This window comes from Schistocerca gregaria, chromosome X (genome assembly GCF_023897955.1).
Source record: "Schistocerca gregaria isolate iqSchGreg1 chromosome X, iqSchGreg1.2, whole genome shotgun sequence".
In the NCBI taxonomy this organism is placed as follows: Eukaryota; Metazoa; Arthropoda; class Insecta; order Orthoptera; family Acrididae; genus Schistocerca; species Schistocerca gregaria.
This window is the reverse complement of record NC_064931.1, coordinates 197,431,221-197,451,707: the sequence shown is the minus strand read 5'-3', so window position 1 is coordinate 197,451,707 and position 20,487 is coordinate 197,431,221. Positions and strand designations below refer to the sequence as shown.

Sequence of the window (20,487 nt, the reverse complement as noted above, 5' to 3'; positions counted from 1 at the left end):
CGAAGGCCCACTCGTGTACCGTTGACGACTGCACGACACAAAGCTTTACGCCTCGTCTGGGCCTGTCAACACCGTTATTCGACTGTTGATGACTGGAAATATGGTGCCTGGTTGGACGTGTCTCGTTTCAAATAGTATCTAGCGGATGGACGTGTACAGGTATGGACACAACCTCATGTATCCACGCATCCTGCATGTCAGCAGGGGACTGTTCAAGCTGGTGGAGGCTCTTTAATGTTGTGGGCCGTGTGCAGTTGGAGTGATATGGGACTTCTGACACGCCTAGACACGACTCTCACAGGCGACACGTAAGCAAGCATCCTGTCTGATTATCTGCATCCATTCATGTCCATTGTGCTTTCCAACGGACTTGAGAAATTCCAGCAGGACATTGCGACACCATACACGTCCAGAATTGCTACAGAGTGGCTCCAGGAACACTCTTCTGAGTTTAAATTCTTCCGCTGGCCACCCAACTCCCCAGACACGAACATTATTTAGCACATCTGGGATTCCTTTTAACGTGCTGTTCAGAAGAAATCTCCACCCCATCGTACTCCTACGCATTTATGGACAGCCCTACAGGATTCGTGGTGTCAGTTCCCCCCAGCACTACTTCAGACATTAGTCGAGTCCATGCCACGTCCTTTTGCAGCACTTCTGCGTGTCGCAGGGGCCCTGCACGATATTAGGCAGGTGTACAAGTTTCTTTGAATCTTCAGTGTATATACGAATGCGTTAAGGCATTGATGTTAGTCGATCTTGATACAACTCTCTTGGTACCTTTCATACGCATTTCCCCTTCAAATCTGGGTTGGTCAGAGTTCAAAACGAATTCCTTACTAAATGATGGGAAAAGTTCGTTTATCTCATCTACAAATTTTCGCGCCGATTCCGCAGTTTGCTGTGTACGGCCAGGTTGACGTTTCGTATGAAATTTTATTATCTAACGCCTTCCAATTCTGTAGCACCATTTGGAGTTGTACAACCATCCACTGCTTCCCTTGAAATCACTGTCATCTAAGGTATGTCGCACGCAGTCTGATGTGCGTAACGTATTAGGCCGTTATCTTGCACATACTGTAAACTTTATCGAGCATCCTTGAAATGCGCTAGTATCAGTTTTTGTAACAAGTGCGCCTTGACCTCCCTTGAAAATCCGTAGTTTTTCTTATGCACTACACGATCATATTGCTGTGAACTAATTCAATATTTGTTCATAGTCGTTTATTTACTATGCTGCGTATGATCTTCCATGTAAGTAATAATTTTTAGTACCCGCTTCCTGGACAATGATTGTCCTTTACGACGTTTCATTGGAAACGGGACTTGAGGCATCCTGTCCGACAAGAACGATGAACTACACTCCTGGAAATTGAAATAACAACACCGTGAATTCATTGTCCCAGGAAGGGGAAACTTTATTGACACATTCCTGGGGTCAGATACATCACATGATCACACTGACAGAACCACAGGCACATAGACACAGGCAACAGAGCATGCACAATGTCGGCACTAGTACAGTGTATATCCACCTTGCGCAGCAATGCAGGCTGCTATTCTCCCATGGAGACGATCGTAGAGATGCTGGATGTAGTCCTGTGGAACGGCTTGCCATGCCATTTCCACCTGGCGCCTCAGTTGGACCAGCGTTCGTGCTGTACGTGCAGACCGCGCGAGACGACGCTTCATCCAGTCCCAAACATGCTCAATGGGGGACAGATCCGGAGATCTTGCTGGCCAGGGTAGTTGAATTACACCTTCTAGAGCACGTGGGTGGCACAGGATACATGCGGACGTGCATTGTCCTGTTGGAACAGCAAGTTCCCTTGCCGGTCTAGGAATGGTAGAACGATGGGTTGGATGACGGTTTGGATGTACCGTGCACTATTCAGTGTCCCCTCGACGATCACCAGAGGTGTACGGCCAGTGCAGGAGATCGCTCCCCACACCATGATGCTGGGTGTTGGCCCTGTGTGCCTCGGTCGTATGCAGTCCTGATTGTGGCGCTCACCTGCACCGCGCCAAACACGCATACGACCATCATTGGCACCAAGGCAGAAGCGACTCTCATCGCTGAAGACGACACGTCTCCATTCGTCCCTCCATTCACGCCTGTCGCGACACCACTGGAGGCGGGCTGCACGATGTTGGGGCGTGAGCGGAAGACGGCCTAACGGTGTGCGGGACCGTAGCCCAGCTTCATGGAGACGGTTGCGAATGGTCCTCGCCGATACCCCAGGAGCAACAGTGTCCCTAATTTGCTGGGAAGTGGCGGTGCGGTCCCCTACGGCACTGCGTAGGATCCTACGGTCTTGGCGTGCATCCGTGCGTCGCTGCGGTCCGGTCCCAGGTCGACGGGCACGTGCACCTTCCGCCGACCACTGGCGACAACATCGATGTACTGTGGTGACCTCACGCCCCACGTGTTGAGCAATTCGGCGGTACGTCCACCCGGCCTCCCGCATGCCCACTATACGCCCTCGCTCAAAGTCCGTCAACTGCACATACGGTTCACGTCCACGCTGTCGCGGCATGCTACCAGTGTTAAAGACTGCGATGGAGCTCCGTATGCCACGGCAAACTGGCTGACACTGACGGCGGCGGTGCACAAATGCTGCGCAGCTAGTGCCATTCGACGGCCAACACCGCGGTTCCTATGTGTCCGCTGTGCCGTGCGTGTGATCATTGCTTGTACAGCCCTCTCACAGTGTCCGGAGCAAGTATGGTGGGTCTGACACACCGGTGTCAATGTGTTCTTTTTTCCATTTCCAGGAGTGTACATGGCTCGACACCTGTTTCAATATCCCTTTCACTTGTTAAGCACGTATCCCCATCATTTTACTTCTCATATACATTGTCCGAACAGTTGTGCGTATACAACACCACACATTCCAGTGACTCACTAATATTTTATCTGCCACTTTTTTCTCACTACGCGAAATTCCTTGGGTTCCTTTCTGACAAAATGTCAAATTTGGCAATTGTTGTTGTAGATATAATGCAATTTTTGCATTGTTTATCGTTGTCATTGCTCTGCTCTGTATCATCTCCACTAGCACTGCAGCATTGTTGTGAGTTATTCGTGTGTGTGTGTGTGTGTGTGTGTGTGTGTGTGTGTGTGTGTGTGTGTGTGTGTGTGTATTCCTAATGGACCAAACTGCTGAGATCATTGGTCCCTAGACTTACGCACTACCTAAACTAACTTATGCTAAGAACAACACACTCACCCATGCCCGAGGGAGGACTCGAACCGCCGGGGGGAGAGGCTTTCCAATCCGTGACATGGCGCCTCTAGCCGCGCAGCCAGTCCAAGCTGGAGTTACTCGTGGACTAAGTAGTTGAACTACGCTCTATAGCCTTCTGCCATACTCACCATTGGATACCTCCAATCTCGTCTCTTATTGCCATTAGCAATGAGATAATAAGAGCATCAGAACAGTTGTTAGTGCGGGTTGCCTACGTCAGGGGCAAGTATGCATTCAGGGCCAAACTTAATGTTTCCTTCTGATTGAAATGTCCTTAACCTACTGTTCTGCTAAGTGGATTATGACCTCTGGCGATAAGCTCTCCTTTTGATTAAGAGATCCTTAACATATTCTTCTGCTAAGTGGATTATGACCACCTGGGTACCACTCGTTCTTCAGAGAAACACCCACCCCGCCCCCTCCTCCTCCCCCACTACCTTCTAGTCCCCCACTCCTCTGGGAACTCCACTTACCGATACATGCACACTTTTGGCATCAGTTTGATTGACTAATTAAATAACTTGATAAACTAATCAAGCCCTCTCCCCCTGGGAAACCACCCCAGCGCTCCCTCACCCCTATGTCAAAACTGAATTAAATGGCTATTTGGTGGGAAATCTATTGCAGCATATGATATATTGTTTAAAAAATTTAGGCAATATGTGGAATGTTGTTTATTTGAACAATTTAAGGGATACAAGGCGGACTTTGAAAAATAGGTTATTCATTTATTTAAAGAATTTGTCAGGAAATTGGCTGCAGTGTATAAAATACTGTTTGTTTAAACAATTTAAGGATACATTGTAGTGTATGGAATAGCGTTTATTTAAAGAATTTGTCAGCAAATCGGTTGCAGTGTTTGGAATATTTAATGTTTGCAGATGACATGGGAACTAGCATGGGATATTTAAATAATTACATTTCTTTATTCCAATCACATAACATGTAATTACTCCGCCACAGATCAATTAAAAGCATCTGAAAAAATTTCTCGCAACTCGCCACCAGTGCAGGCCGTTAGATTTTGGTTGCCCACACATCTCCATGAAGTACTGTACTAATGCCTGGAACAAAAGCACACATCCCGTCGGTGTATCCTGCCATCTCAAGTGGTTTGTATGCATGAACCAATCTGTCGGATACCAGCACACATGAGAGACGTCTTCCTTCCAAAGCAAATGCCTGACAGGAAATCGATCCAGAAATACTGCTGAAGTTAATAAATAATTAATTTCTGGTCACATGATCGTGATATAGGGGATACAAGGCAGACACAGTAGATATTACACACACACGCCAATTGACAGTGTCATAGAACTTGTAGCTGACTCGAAATACATTTTAAAAAGATCGGAACTAAATGTTGTATACACACAGACACACACACACACACACACACACACAGAGAGAGAGAGAGAGAGAGAGAGAGAGAGAGAGAGAGAGAGAGAGAACTGTAGTCTGCTTTGCAGATGACATAGGAACTAGCAGGGAATATTTAAATAATTACACTTCTTCATTCCGCCATGGACTCTATACTGCCTCCAGCCTTCTTGTTTTGCTTTCTTGTAGTACACATCACAAATTGCTTCAGGAGTTATTAAATGTGGTGTTACGCAATGTGCGGGATATTGTCAACACACGCATATCTTGAAGATGTCATAAATGTTGCTCCAGTAAATGTGCAGACAGAAATATTAATTAAATTGTTAAATAGGCGACGTTTAAATAATTTGCTTCACACACACACACACACACACACACACACACACACACACACACACATTTTAAAACTACTCGAAATAAAAAGACCTACTTTGCAAAGTAGTTTGCGAGCCTAAACAAAAGTGTTATGCTTTTGCTCAGAAGTTTGATTAAATAATCCAAACCTATTATTACTTGATTTCATGCCTGGAAGTTGTGATGCAAGAAATGATAATTGGAGTTTCAAATTTAGAGGTGGATTTAGACCATCACGGTTATGGAATTTCCGACCACAACAGGTTTGCTAAGTGTTTTTTACATTAAAAAGTACTATACCGTTCCTAAATTGACCGGTTTTCTCAGTCACAACACTACGAAGAAGAAGGGAGGAAAGGGTCTAGCGTATGATAGGATAGTAACAACAACAACAAATATCGCTGCAATGTATTGAAGCACTAAACACTAAACACTTAAACTGCGATACTATCCATAGTAATAAGGTATCATGGCTAGATGTCGGAGCTAGCTATCAATCTGGAATTTGACTTCGTGACTGGCTTTTTAAAGCACTACAGAATTCCTAAATCTGTTGTCTCCTCTACATTCGGAAAGAGCAAGAGCCTACTGCGTGATAGGATGGGCATATACCACTGCAGGACAGAGTGCACTGAAATATATTGAGAAATACTAGATGGTGGAGATCACTGAAATAGTCACACATCCTGTACGCTCATATCCTGAGGCCCACACACAGCAAGCCAATAATCTCATATGCTGCTGGCGCTAATACCCAGTGGTCGGCGAAAACTACGGCCATTGCTGCAGTCGCAGTCGTGGACGCACATATATGCCAGCGAGCACCAGTAATGACTATAGAGGGCACCAGGGGGCGACTCAAGTGGTAGGAATTCAGATGCTATCAATACATCCAGTGCAAACACCTGTCATTATGAATCTTCTCCCACACAACACACACCTCCATTTCTATCCCTGCACCCGCAGAACACTGGTTACTTTGAGAGACCCTGCCATGGGCAAGGTCAGACAGGTCGGCGCATTCTCTGTACCTAACCACCCATCAAAAATTGAACTAATCTGTTACATCCAGGTGCCAACTCCTCATGACCACCCTTGCCACCTGCTGCAGTGCGTTGCAAAACAAACATTTGTGGTGAAAGGGTACAGTACTGCCCAACATAGAAAAGTTGGACAACAACATACTTCGTTGTTCTTGTGAGAACAGCGTCTTTTTTTAACATCACCATTTTATTTAATACACCGAAGCCAGATACCAACGTAGGAAAGAAAGGCAATTTGTATGTTTAATTATTCAGGTGTGCACTTCTTTAAAATAGATCCCTGAATCCAGTTTGGTAATGTTTGTGAATTGAATGAATTGCTGGTCGTCTGCTGATCACAGATAGTGAAGGTAGATTCTGTAATCATCTTTGATACGGTTCTCTGGTCACCTTTGGCCAAACCAAAGAGAGGAAGTAAACCAGAGCACCAGAGGGCCTGGAATGTGACTGATCAATACGGTGGCAAGCTCCTCCCCCCACTTTTGCGGAAGCGCGGGATGACCGAATGAACGACCATGTTTCGACACTCTGTCGCTGGTTCCTGAGGTGTGAAGACGTGCTCTATGTGTTCTCCAGAAAAACAAATTTAAATGAAAGTGGTATGCATATGAAATATCTAGGAGTAGATGAACTAATAATTTCTCTTTTCAGAAACATTTGGTGGGACGCTCATGTAAATTGTTCGGAAAGAGATACGCAGGTAAAAACTCGTGGGAAACATAGGATTCTTCGGAAGTGACAAAGAAACCACGTGTTGTAATTATAAGACGAAATACTAGCGTGTGGTTGTATTAAGATGAAAAACTTTCGTGTGTAAATCTAAGTTCAAAATAATTAAGATTTCCGTGTGCACAACTTGATTTAGAGACAAGCACTTCCACGTGGTGAGTACTGTGTGAATCTCAACCTGACTATGAGACAATAAAAAGAACTAGATGTGCTTGGTCTAGCAGTCAGTTGAGGATAAATAAGATACCAAAACTTCCATTATGAGATACATTCATGTGACGCCAGCTTGATATTCAGATACTCTGAGAGTGAAATAAGGTGAGACAGCCGTCTACCCGGCAACTCCATGTGGGTTGCATTGCACAGGGAGATGTGCATAAATCCTCCAGAGTTTGTGGTAGGAAAATTATAACGTGGGTCAGTGACGTGTGAATCTGGGATGACTACTGTTTTATGTGGGAATGTAGAACGAGTAGAAAACCAAACATTTGGTTTTTTGAAATGTGTTTTATACTGTCAGAGTGATTTATTATGGGTATTTAATCTGTGGGAATTGCATGTGACAGCAGTGATTTTAGTGGGTCAGGTATGATTGTTAGCCGGCCGCGGTGGTCTCGCGGTTCTGGACGCTCAGTCCGGAACCGCGCGACCGCTACGGTCGCAGGTTCGAATCCTGCCTCGGGCATGGATGTGTGTGATGTCCTTAGGTTACTTAGGTTTAAGTAGTTCTAAGTTCTAGGGGACTGATGACCACAGATGTTAAGTCCCATAGTGCTCAGAGCCATTGAACCATTCTTTTTTGAATAATTTTTCCTAGTACAGCACGAACGTCAGTAAATTCGTTATGTTCCTAATGAATGAGATTACGAGAGTGTGGGGGAGAATGAAGTAGCGAAAGGTTCCTTACCAATCCAGAAAGTGCACAGTAGCAATAGACAGAAATATTACGAGACCATAGAATAATGAAATGCTTATGTTATGTCATCCCCATTGGGTAGAGAATTCCTTGTCTAATTATTGTGTTTCAGTGTAGTGCAAGAAATTTTGCAACATTAGCGTGAAAGATTGTATTGTAATAATAGAGGTGATATGTGAGACAAACAGTGGTCTTGATTATTGAGTTGCGTGCAGCCATTTTGTTGAGGTACTTCACCATAACCTCGATTTTTTTGCTGGGATGTCCAAGCTTTGGATAAAATATATACGACAGGAAGGGAATGTCGCCTTGCCACGGTGTAGTGGGTCCATCAGAAATGTGCACTAGCTATTAGTCAGATGCGTTATCCATTCCGTTGCATTAAGAAGTAAGGATGAGAATAAATTATAGCTTAACTGATAGGCACTATGGCTCATATTTCAAGCATAGTTGTAATGGGTATGATAATCATGAAAATATTTCTGATGTAGGAATAATAATTGCACTCGCTTGGCAAGCCACTCATCTGGTAGGCCTAACTACTAGAAGCCACAGAATGGGGTAGGAACCTCCCAGTGGCTTTGATGTATACAGTAGTTCTAACCAGTTCCACACCAACGTAGATTTTCCAGTTTATAAAATCCACTTTACCCAATCCGAGACAGAAATTTTGTTGACCATAAACTTAGAATTTCTCACATCAAATGTAGATTTCTCTCTTTTCTATAAGTTATTTTCGAAGACAGGAAATCAGTGAATATACGCGTTTTCACATCGCTAAACTGTCGTTACCTGTTGTGAAAATCCTCTAATAGTATGACATAGGCTACATTTTCTCTAAGTATTATCTCATCACGTAGAAAAAAGTATATTCTTATCTGCTACGACCAGCATCACTGGACTACAATACTAAACTCAATTTTGGCTCATAAGAGCATGCTGTACATCTGTCACAGGATGCTTCCTCACTTTCAAATTCTCTCTTAAAGTAACCATATGCCTCGCCACATATGAAATCTCTTAAGGTAACAGCACAGAGAAGTTGTAAATATCAGGTTTATACTATGTATTACTTAGTAACTTCGGTAATACATCCGATTTTATTACTACCGTCGTCTCTCCCTTGTCTAGGTGAGAGATTGAAGTTTAATCAAAAAATATCGCAGCATGAAAAACAAAAACGTCTGGAGGACCCAGGATAACCATCCAGTATGTTTCTGCTGCGGACGACCGGGACATGTGGTGCGCTGTTCTCGGATATTTGATGACGCCCGCGCCAGAAGACAGCAGACTGATGTTGGCCAACTCTGGTTCAAATAGTTCAAATGGCTCTGAGCACTATGGGACTTAACATCTGAGGTCATCAGTCCCCTAGAACTTAGAACTACTTAAACCTAACTAACCTAAGGACATCACACACATCCATGCCCGAGGCAGGATTCGAATCTGCGACCGTAGCGGTCGCGCGGTTCCAGCCTGTAGCGCCTAGAACGGCTCGGCCACCCCGCCCGGCACCAACTCTGGGTCGACGAAGATAAACAAGAAGATGTGTGTGCAGGACGACGTAGGTCACCATCGCCGCTAGCTAGCCACTGGAGAGGACGCTTCCCAACACGCCGATCAAGATCTCCGTCGCCGTTTAGAATCTCCAGCCGATCACTTAGCCGCCGCAACCTGGTAAACTAAAGGGTGCGACCTTCCTTGGAGGTGAGGCCGCCGAACACAAAAATCCTCCTCCATCGATCATTACAAAAATGATAGGAAACTACGTCGATACTCTCATGGATGGCCGACGAGCCCAAGCTCTTGTGGACTCTGGAGCATCATATTCAGTCATTTCGGAGAAGTACCGCCGCCAGTTGCAGAAAACCCTATTCGTCGACAGCAAAACATCTCTGCTGAAGGCGACTAATGGGAAATATGTAAAACCTACAGGAAGATGTGTCATTCGTGTGGGTATAAGTGGCCATACACAGCCCTTTTAATTCATCGCCGTACAAGAGTGCAGTCATGATGTCACTCTCGGATGGGACTTTTTGAAAGCTTCTCAAGCAATTATAGATTGTGGTCGCTCGAAGATTATGCTAGACGAGACGAGATACTGTGGATAGGAAGATGCGCATCCTAGTGTGTGGAGACTGTGTGTGCTGGATGAAGTGATCATTCCTGCACTCAGCGCTAGAAAGGTAGCTGTCATGTGTCATGCCATGCATCAACCCATGGATCTTGTAGTGGAATATAAGAGAAGCATACTACTGAAGAATAACTTGGTCATCCCAGCCTCTGCCGTCTCGTTTAAGAACGGATTCGGTGAATTGTGGATAGTTAACTGTCGCCGAGAACCGCAGACCCTTCCAAGACGCATGTGCGTAGCAAGCGCTGAGCCGTCAATTGCAGAACAACTGAGCGTCATAGTAACTTCCCATGCCGATTCTGTGGGCGAAATTAGCGCTACTACTACGAGACAAGATATTCTAGCTTGACTATCACCAGATCTCACTAAGGAACAACAGAAAAAGCTACTTGCAATTCTTCAAGATTTCTCTGAATGCAAATTTGACAAATTGACGGTGAAGCACCAGATTAGCACTGGAGACCATCAACCAATAAGCCAGAGAGCATACCGTGTGTCAGCAACGGAACGTCGAATAATTCGCGACGAGATAGAGAAAATGATGAAGAATGACATCAATCAGCCTTTGCAGAGTCCTTGGTTGTCACCAGTGGTTCTCGTCAGGAAGAAGGATGGCAGTTGGCGCTTTTGTGCTGGTTACAGGAAGCATAATAAGATTACTAAAAAGGACGTTCACCCTCTTCCACTAATTGACGATACACTAGATTGTCTGAAGGGGGCTAAGGTTTTCTCAACCATGGACATGTACTCTGGATACTGGCATATCGAAGTAGATGAGGCTGATCGTGAGAAAATCGAATGCAACACCCCTGAGGGCCTGTATGAGTTTAAGGTAATGCCGTTTGGTTTGTGTAATGTACCAGCAACTTTTGAACGAATGATGGATAATCTTCTAAGGCACCAGAAGTTGACGATGTGTCTTTGTTATTTAGATGACATTATAATGTTCTCAGAGACATTTGATGAACACATAAAAAGACTGAAGGCCGTTCTTAAGTGTCTCCGCCAGGGCCGGACTGAAACTTAATCCAAGGAAGTGTCTCTCTGGAGCAAAAGAAATTAAAATACTCGAGCACCTTGTATCAAACGAAGGTGTGCGGCCAGACCCAAAAAAGATGAGAGATATAACGGAATTTCCTACTCCTAAAAGTATTAGAGGTGTGAGAAGTTTCCTCGGATTGTGTTCTTATTACCGTCGTTTTATCAAAGACTTTTGTATCAAAGCCAGGACACTCCAAGAGTTGTTAAAAGCCGGTACTAAATTTGTCTTGGGTGGTGCTCAACAAGATTCTTTCGATATGTTGCGAAAAGCTCTGACGACTGACCGTGTACTTGGTCCGTATGATGAAAGAGCACCTACAGAACTACACACAGATGCCAGTTGGTATGGGATCGGTGCTGTTCTGGTGCAGATTTCGGGTGGAAAAGAGGAGGTTATAGCCTAGTACACTTACAAAAGCCGAGAGAAATTACTCAACTACAGAAAGAGAATGTCCTGCTGTGATCTGGGCCATGTGCAAATATCGACAGTATCTCTATGGAATGCCATTCACAGTTGTTATAGACCATCATTCACTTCGTTGGTTGACAGGTCTTAAGGTTCCAACAGGACGACTCGCCAGGTGGGCACTACGTCTTCAAGAGTATGACATTACCATAGTGTACAACAGTGGAAGAAAACTCCAGGATCTCTCTGATGAGTAGAAGCAGGACGCCAAGCTATCTCGAATTATGCTTGACTTAAAACGGCCAGAGGATGTGAAAGGACAATTTAAGGTAGTTAATGGATTACTTTGCAAGAAAAACTCTGATCCGTTTGGAAAGAGGTGGCTACCAGTGATTCCTAAACACCTGCGCTTAGATATTCTACAGAAATTCCATGACATACCTGAGGCCGGACATTTAGGATTTATTAAGACATACGATAGGATCCGCAAGAGATTTTTCTGGCCAGGTTTATTTAGGGGTGTCCATCACTATGTGTCGCACTGTCGAGAGTGCCAGAGGATAAAAGCAGTTCTTTAGAAACCACCTAGCCGACTCATACCAATTCCACCAGTCGAAACGCCTTTCCAGAGTGTTAGGATTGACCACCTCGGACGATTTCCAACGTCTGCTAGTGGCAATAGATGGATTATTGTTTGCACTGATTATCTGACGCGATATGCCATTACAAAAGCCGTGAATACAGCCGAAGCATTCGAGGTAGCCAAATTCATTGTAGAGGACATTGTATTAAAACATGGCGCCCCAAGGTCGTTAATTACGGATCGAGGGAAAGTTTTTCAATCGAATCTTCTGACAGAGATAAACCATCGGTGCAACATTACTCATCACATGACGACTGCCTACCATCCGCAAACTAACGGGCTTACTGAACACCTTAGGTTAGCGGTTCTAGGCGCTCAGTCTGGAACCGCGCGACTGCTACGGTCGCAGGTTCGAATCCTGCCTCGGGCATGGATGTGTGTGATGTCCTTAGGTTAGTTAGGTTTAAGTAGTTCTAAGTTCTAGGGGACTGATGACAACAGATGTTAAGTCCTATAGTGCTCGGAGCCATTTGAACCATTTTGAACACCTTAATAAGACCTTGGCCGACATGCTATCAATGTTAGTCAATGTTGAGCAGAGCAACTGGGATGAGGTGCTACCTTTCGTGACGTTTGCCTACAACACTGCCAAAAAATACATCACAGGATTTACGCCATTTTTTCTGGTGCATGAGCGTGAGGCGGCGACGACGATGGCCACTGTGTTTCCGTTACATCCTGATGACGCGGATGACGACTACATCAGCCAGGTGTTAACCAGAGCTGAGGACGCTCAGCAGTTACCTCTACTCCGCATGCTGCAGGCTCAAGAAAACGATCGCCGAAGGTATGACGCGAACCACAGCTCTGTTGTCTGCTAGCCTGGTGACCTTGTCTGGATCTTCACTCCTGTTCGGAAGGTTGGTCCCTCTGAGAAGCTCCTCAGGCGCTACTTTGGACCTTACAACGTTGTAAAACAGTTGTCTGCTGTTACTTATGAAGTTGAATATTTCGACCCCGACACAAGACGACGAAAGATCCTTCGAAGGAAGCCCTATAAGGATCCTGCAACCCATGGTAAATTCGAAGCTCGAGTGACAGGCAACAAACAGAAAGGCAACGAAGAACGTAGCCGCAAGGGAAGTTCTAAGAAGATCACCGCCAGGGCGAACATCAGCCATCGGAAGTCGGAGTATGCAGGGCCGATGACTCGTTCCCGGACTAGGACTACGTAACACCGAGACGCTGTTCTCTTGAGGAGGGAACAATGTCGCAGAAGAAGCAGAGTAGCGCAGTCGCCGTATTTTAGTGGTTATGATACTAGGCAGTTACATGGAGGATCGTAAGTTCAAAACTCACCTGAACTGAAAAATTTTAATTTCTGTATTCGGCTCGAGTACTTTCTAGAAGTATCCACAAATGGCAAGAATCATTGTAGTGGAATGTTCTGTAGCTATGTATACACCATATGTGTTCTCTCCGGAGGCAGTTCCCTCCACTCTCTTGTATGTGCAAGTGCTGAATAAACCTTCGTTAAGTGAAGTGAGTGTTCGTCATTCATCTACTTACACCTTCCTCTAATTGACAATATCTCCAGTGTGGATTTTAGACAATCCCTCTTCATCTTGTAACTGTTCCTCAACCTCTGCCCCACCTCCTCTGCAGACATGTGGTCTTTCAGTTTAAGTCAGAACTAAACGGAAGTCAGTCAGCGCTGTATAAAAGTCCTTCCACATCCCGTGGAGAAACAGGGTTAGGTGAGTTATGTGACAAGAACATGTTTTGACGACTCAGCGGAAATGTAAACATATTGTAGCTCTGCCTACCTGATGTTGAAGGCCAGTGCCTAATGCAGCTTTATCCTGCAATACGCAGTAGTAGTAAAGACAGTACAAGCATTTAAGGTAGTGTTTCTTATCAGGAAAATTAGGAAGATTGCGCATCATAGAGGGACTGAAAGAAGTATGAGGATTCTGCTACTGCACTGCAGTGTGTCTTCATACTTCATGAAGTTACCACAGTCCGAAAGAGATCTGTATCTCTCAGGGTGCAATCATGCCTGTCACCCAAAAATTTTCTCTATCCTCGTTGTTTTGTACCATTCAACAGAGACAAACTACAAACTGTAAATATTCTGCTAGCATCATCCAGCAGAGAACTCGATAAGATTTTACTGCATCTCTCTCTCTCATGATAAATCGAAAACAAAAATAGTTTGCATGTGGATGTTTATCATACATGGTGATCCCATATACATGTATTGGTCCATGGGAGCAGGTGGCAAGTGATCGAAGTTGCTCGCACAGACCAGTGTAAAGTTTCAGTGTAGGGGGGGGGGGGGGCCATATTCCACAGGTCATCAGCCGGAAGAGAGTGTCCCTGTATTGTTGCTTGAAACAGTGTTTCTTCTGCTGTAACATATCAAAGCATTGTATGACTGCAACTTTGTACACCACCATTCATTTTGTTTTTCCTCCACGACTTCGAGGTCTGTGTCAGGTGCTAAACTGACATTAACACATCTTGATCCATTGGCTCCCACAGAAACCTAGACGTTGCACAGTATAAATTATGATGCTGATGCTGCTCTCACAACACACAGGATGACTGAAATAAAAGACGGAGGGTGTGCTTCTTATTGCGAAAAATCTGGAATAAAGCACAACATATGCAAAATGGAAGAGCTTTTCTGCATTGTGGAGCATATCCAAACAGCTGCTCGAAGGTGATTCATGACCCCTACATTTAAACTCATCTTTCACAGTGACGTGGTGGAAGATGTCCCGGTGCTCCATTTCAACTGATTCCTTATATGTACACAATCACTACTTCATGCAGGCCATCCCCAGAAGGTGTTGCTTCCACCAAGACTCTCTCTGCGTCTGAAACAAGTTTTGTCAGTCATTCATTATGTGGTAATCAACAGCATACCACTGGATGGACTGAACGAGAAACACTGTCGATATGGGACAATGTACTTCAATAAGCACAACTGACAGTGCAATCAATTTTAGCAGTTTTACCAGTTTTGCTGTAATTTCAACTCTGACAAATGACATGACAGCATGCTTCTCAGTTTCTGTATCATCACTAACCACCCCTTCACTACTTCACTAGATTACAAATGTAGATAGATGACAGTGCAGTACATCCATTGATGGTTAATTCTCAAATGTATATACCAACATCAGCATCCTGTACTGATCTACATAATTCTAGCACTATTGCCCACTTTTCCTATGCAGATGGGAGTCACAGAGCATGCTCGCATTCTTAGGATCAAGTTAGAGTTTGAAAGATCTCCCCGCATTGCCTTTGACCAAACCTTCCTGCAACACTGTCACCAATTTAATTTGCAGCAAAAAAAAATTGTTCAAATGGCTCTGAGCACTATGGGACTTACCTGCTGCTAAACCTAACTAACCTAAGGACATCACATACATGCCCGAGGCAGGATTCGAACCTGCGACCGTAGCAGTCACGCGGTTTTGGACTGAGCGCCTAGAACCGCTAGACCACCGCGGCCGGCTAATTTGTAGCAGACCAGAAATAGGAGGCCACTATACACACTACATTCCACATCTCGTGAAGGAACACAGCTAGCTGACTCCATAACTGCTGTTCAGTGAAGACTGTTCCATACCACTCTTACTCACGCCACCCATCAGGTGCAAAAGACCATTCCAGATGCGCGCATGTCAAAGAGGTTACCACCTATTATCAGTATATGGGAGATGTGAGAGTGTTGTGATGATATATAAGATAGTTGAGAAGAAACATGTGGTTTTGGGGATGGTGAAGCTCCAGACATATGGAGTTTAAGCATTTTATGTAAATCAACTGCGCTATCAATTCTGAAGTGTTGTTCTACTGTCTCGGATCAGTACATACCAGACATTGATAAGGGAAAAATGACTGTAGAACATAAACACATGAACTCCTAAGACTACACGGTTCTGCACTTAAACACACTATAATGATATAACCAGGTGGTTTCCGACCTATTAATAATGTGGAATGCAACGCTGTCAATATTCCAATGCAAGAAATATATTTCCAGCACATGACATACATACTCCATACAAGTTTCTCTACGATAAACTATTGTTACAAACTGTTAAGTGATAAAGCTACTAATATGAAGAGCGAGGGAAAAATCTTTGCAAACACAATCACTACATATTTTTCTGGAGGTGTATGATGGCTGCCGTATATGAAGTTCAAGCTCGATTACGGTTCGGAAATTATATGTTCACAACAGTCCTATGAAATGATCGTCGGCATCCGAAAATGTATACGAAGAAGGAAATAATCATCACAATCAGTACTCACCGCCCCTGGTAACCTTCCTCTTGCCTACAGAAGTCATCATCCAGTGTTAGACTATATTGCTTATGTGCGGGATAATATTGCGTTTCGCTTTGACGCCAGATCTCTAGAATGCCTCATCTTTCCACTATTAAGGAGAGTGCATTTATGGTATCAGTCTACTCTCCTCCTCCAGAACAAGCAGTTTTATTGATTTTGTTCAGTACTCATTTCAGGGTTTTTTTTGCTCTGATTTCATGCATTCTCAATCAATTTCCATAGTTTTACTACGTTTTCTCGATTTTACATATTTCATCGTATTTCCCTCAATTTTTACGTATTTCACATCAATTTTTTGTGATTACACTAGTTTTTCCTCGAACTTTACCGATTTTGAGTCATTTTACATACACTACTGGCCATTAAAATAGCTACACCACGAAGATGACGTGCTACAGACGCGAAATTCAACCGACAGGAAGAAGATGCTAAGATATGCAAGTGATTAGCTTTTCAGAGCTTTCACACAAGGTTGGCGCCGGTGGCGACACCTACAACGTGCTGACATGAGGAAATTTTCTAACCGATTTCTAATACACAAATAGCAGTTGACCGGCGCTGCCTGGTGAAACGTTGTTGTGTAGGGAGGAGAAATGCGTACCATCACGTTTCCGACTTTGATAATGGTCGGATTGTAGCCTATCGCGATTGCGGTTTATCGTATCGCGACATTGCTGCTCGCATTGGTCGCGATGCAATGACTGTTAGCAGAATATGGAATCGGTGGGTTCAGGAGGGTAATACAGAACGCCGTGCTGGATCCCAACGGCCTCGTATCATCAGCAGTCGAGATGATAGGCATCTTATCCGCATGGCTGTAACGGATCGTGCAGCCACGTCTCAATCCCTGAGTCAACAGATGGGGACGTTTGCAAGACAACAACCATCTGCACGAACAGTTCGACGACGTTTGCAGCAGCATGGTCTATCAGCTCGGAGGCCATGGCTGCGATTACCCTTGACGCTGCATCACAGACAGGAGCGCCTGGTGTACTCAACGACGATCGTGGGTGCGCGAATGGCAAAACGTCGTTTCTTCGGATGAATCCAGGTTCTGTTTACAGCATCATGATGGTCGCATCCGTGTTTGGCGACATCGCGGTGAACGCACATTGGAAACGTGTATTCGTCATCGCCATACTGGCTTATCACCCGGCGTCATTGTATGGGGTGCCATTGGCCACACGTCTCGGTCACGTCTTGTTCGCATTGACGGCACTTTGAACAGTGGACGTTACATTTCAGATGTGTTACGACCCGTGGCTCTACCCTTCATTCGATCCCTGCGTACCCTACATTTCAGCAGGATAATGCACGACCGCATGTTGCAGGTTCTGTACGGACCTTTCTGGATACAGGAAATGTTCGACTGCAGCCCTGGCCAGCACATTCTCTAGATTTCTCACCAATTGAAAACGTCTGGTCAATGGTGGCCGAGCAACTGGCTCGTCACAATACGCCAGTGACTACTCTTGATGAACTGTGGTGTCGTGTTGAAGCTGCATGGGCAGCTGTACCTGTACACGCCATCCAAGCTCTGTTTGGCTCAATGCTCAGGCGTATCAAGGCCGTTATTACAGCCAGAGGTGGTTGTTCTGGGTGCTGATTTCTTAGGATCTATGCACCCAAATTGCGTGAAAATGTAATCACATGTCAGTTCTAGTATAATATATTTGTCCAATGAATACCCGTTTATCATCTGCATTTCTTCTTGGTTTAGCAATTTTAATGGCCACTAATATATTTTTACACAGTTTTCAATATGTATATGGTCATATTGGTGATATACCCATGTGCTGACTGATTTCCTACTAGGATACGAGCGCATATTATACACCAATGAACTAAAAAATCCTAAGACTTGCCCTCTCCCCGATGACCCACATTTCGGATAGGACGAACATGAAAAGTCGCTTCGTATCTATGTGAATCTGAAGACTCGATTTATGCACAAGATGCGGCAGGGTGAATGGAAAACGTACCTTCGTTCGTCTAGAGGAGGTTACTGAAACAGGGTTTCCATCGATGTACATGAGTTGGAAGTCATCTCATGACTATGGTATAGAGAGGTTTGCCGGTAATGATCGCAAGCAGTGTTATATATATGTATGAGACCTGATGATGAATGATGCCACACGTAAACGTGACTTTGAGTAGAGATAAATATATAACTTGTACAGCTGCAATATGTCATAAACGGTTCGAGAAATCGCGAAGGATTTACGGGAAGTGTTGGACATTAAAGGACGAACATTCTACTGTATAGTTCATATTCGCAACTTCCTTGCCTACCGCCGGCCGATGTGGCCGAGCGGTTCTAGGCGCTATAGTCTGGAACTGCGTGACCGCTACGGTCGCAGGTTCGAATCCTGCCTCTGGCATGGACGTGTGTGTTGTCCTTAGGTTAGTTAGGCTTAAGTAGTTCTAAGTTCTAGGGGACTGATGACCTCAGAAGTTAAGTCCCATAGTACTCAAAGCCATTTGTGCCATTTGAGCCTTGCCTACCAGGATACTGACAAAGTGGGTTCGTTAACAGTCTTTGAGAGATCTTCAAAAGGGAATTACATCGATGTAACGCTTGTTAGCATTGGAAGCAAAGCCTTTCCTAAAAAATATCAGGGAAATGTGCAGAACGTGAGACACAAGTCTGCTGTCAGAATGCCGCGCGGGATTAGCCGAGCCGTTTGAGGCGCTGCAGTCATGGACTGTGCGGCTGGTCCCGGCGGAGGTTCGAGTCCTCCCTCGGGCATGGGTGTGTGTATCTGTCCTTAGGATAATTTAGGTTAGGTAGTGTGTAAGCTTAGGGACTGATGACCTTAGCAGTTAAGTCCCATAAGATTTCACATACATTTGAATTTTTTGCTGTCAGAATACATTTTCATCTCCCTTACCAAGTAGAAAAAAAAGTCGCGGGGCTGAAAGTATGCTATGCCATTAAAAATGCACAATTCCATTTTCTTTATAAAAAAAACCGACGTTCCTTCAACATCTCGTTAGATGAAAAGTGACGAATATTACAGGCTAAGCAACATACTCAACCCTTTTCCTACTAGCACTAACAGAAAACCTCGTTTCGATATCTGTTGCGTGGAACACCCTGTGTACTAAGCAAATCGAAGGGTCTAGTGGTGCAGTTTATGGCATTATGATTCTGCGTTTTGATCAGTTGTGGAACTCATCTACAGGGTGACAATTATTCAACTATATGAAATAAACTTCTGAACAGTTTCCGATAGGACGTTCAAAGTACACGATTGGCCGCGGGCATGATGGGAATTGTATGCGTATGCGCATGCGCCTTGTTGTTGTCGGCCATTTTCATTTGGATGGGTTCGTCAGTAAGCAAAATTGGCCCATTTGGGGGACTGAGAATCCACATTTCGCGATCGACAAGTCTTTTCACCCTGAACTGACTGTGTGGTGCGCAATGTCCAGTCACGGAATAATCGGTGCGATATTCCTTGATGGAACGGTGACTACCGAACGGTACGTGAAGCTTTTGGAAGATGATTTCATCCCCAGTATCCAAAGTGATCCTCATTTCGAGAATATGTAGCTCATCTAAGACGGAACTCGACCCCATCGAAGTAGAAGAGTGTTTGATCATCTGGATGAGCTCTTTGGGACCCAGAGGCTACTGGCATGGGCCTTGATTGGCCGCCATATTCTCCGGCTCTGAATACATGCGACTTCTATTTGTAGGGCACGTAGTAGTTTGTAACTAATTTACGTTTTTTTCGTATAGTTCAATAATTGTCACCCTGTAGGTTATTAGAAATTTCGATGAATTGTACTTACTGCCTTCATTGTAGTGTTCATCGTGTATAATGTATGTGCATCTTGACGCGAAATGTTTGTGTAAAGCTGCGACGAGATTCGTATATGATGGCACGCTAAGCAGCTCACACGCCGCTGGTACACTCAATATGAGTATGCTCCACACATATGCTTTCCCCATCGCTCTGGCTTTTCTGTGAATAAAATAAGAACAGTGCTCTATTAGCTTCCATGTCATTAAAGCAATTATTTTAGATATGATAGGGATGTCTGCCCTATGAAAAAATAGAGGAAAAGATTGAGAAGAAGATGATGAAAATTCATCAGATAGTCAGTAGGTTTTCGTGTCTGTTCATTTACCTTTCTTGTATACTGAGTCACCTGCACTTTTTTCCAGTAACTGGGGACTTTGCACTGTTCGAGAGATTCACGTTGGAGGCAAGCTCAGTAACGGGCCAATGGCGTGAAGTTCTCTATAAGACCGAACTGAGATTCCACCCAG

General features: G+C 44.5%; 1 protein-coding gene across 1 annotated transcript in view; it reads right to left on the bottom strand.

Annotated features, from left to right (window-relative positions):
• LOC126297843 (probable glutamate receptor) overlaps positions 1 to 20,487 on the bottom strand; it is a 253,100-nt gene that overhangs the window by 208,474 nt on the left and 24,139 nt on the right. Inside the window, exon 2 of the mRNA XM_049989096.1 lies at positions 20,007 to 20,179. Coding sequence (XP_049845053.1) covers positions 20,007 to 20,166 — 160 coding nt within the window. The 5' untranslated portion in view covers positions 20,167 to 20,179. The remainder of the gene's footprint in view (positions 1 to 20,006; positions 20,180 to 20,487) is intronic.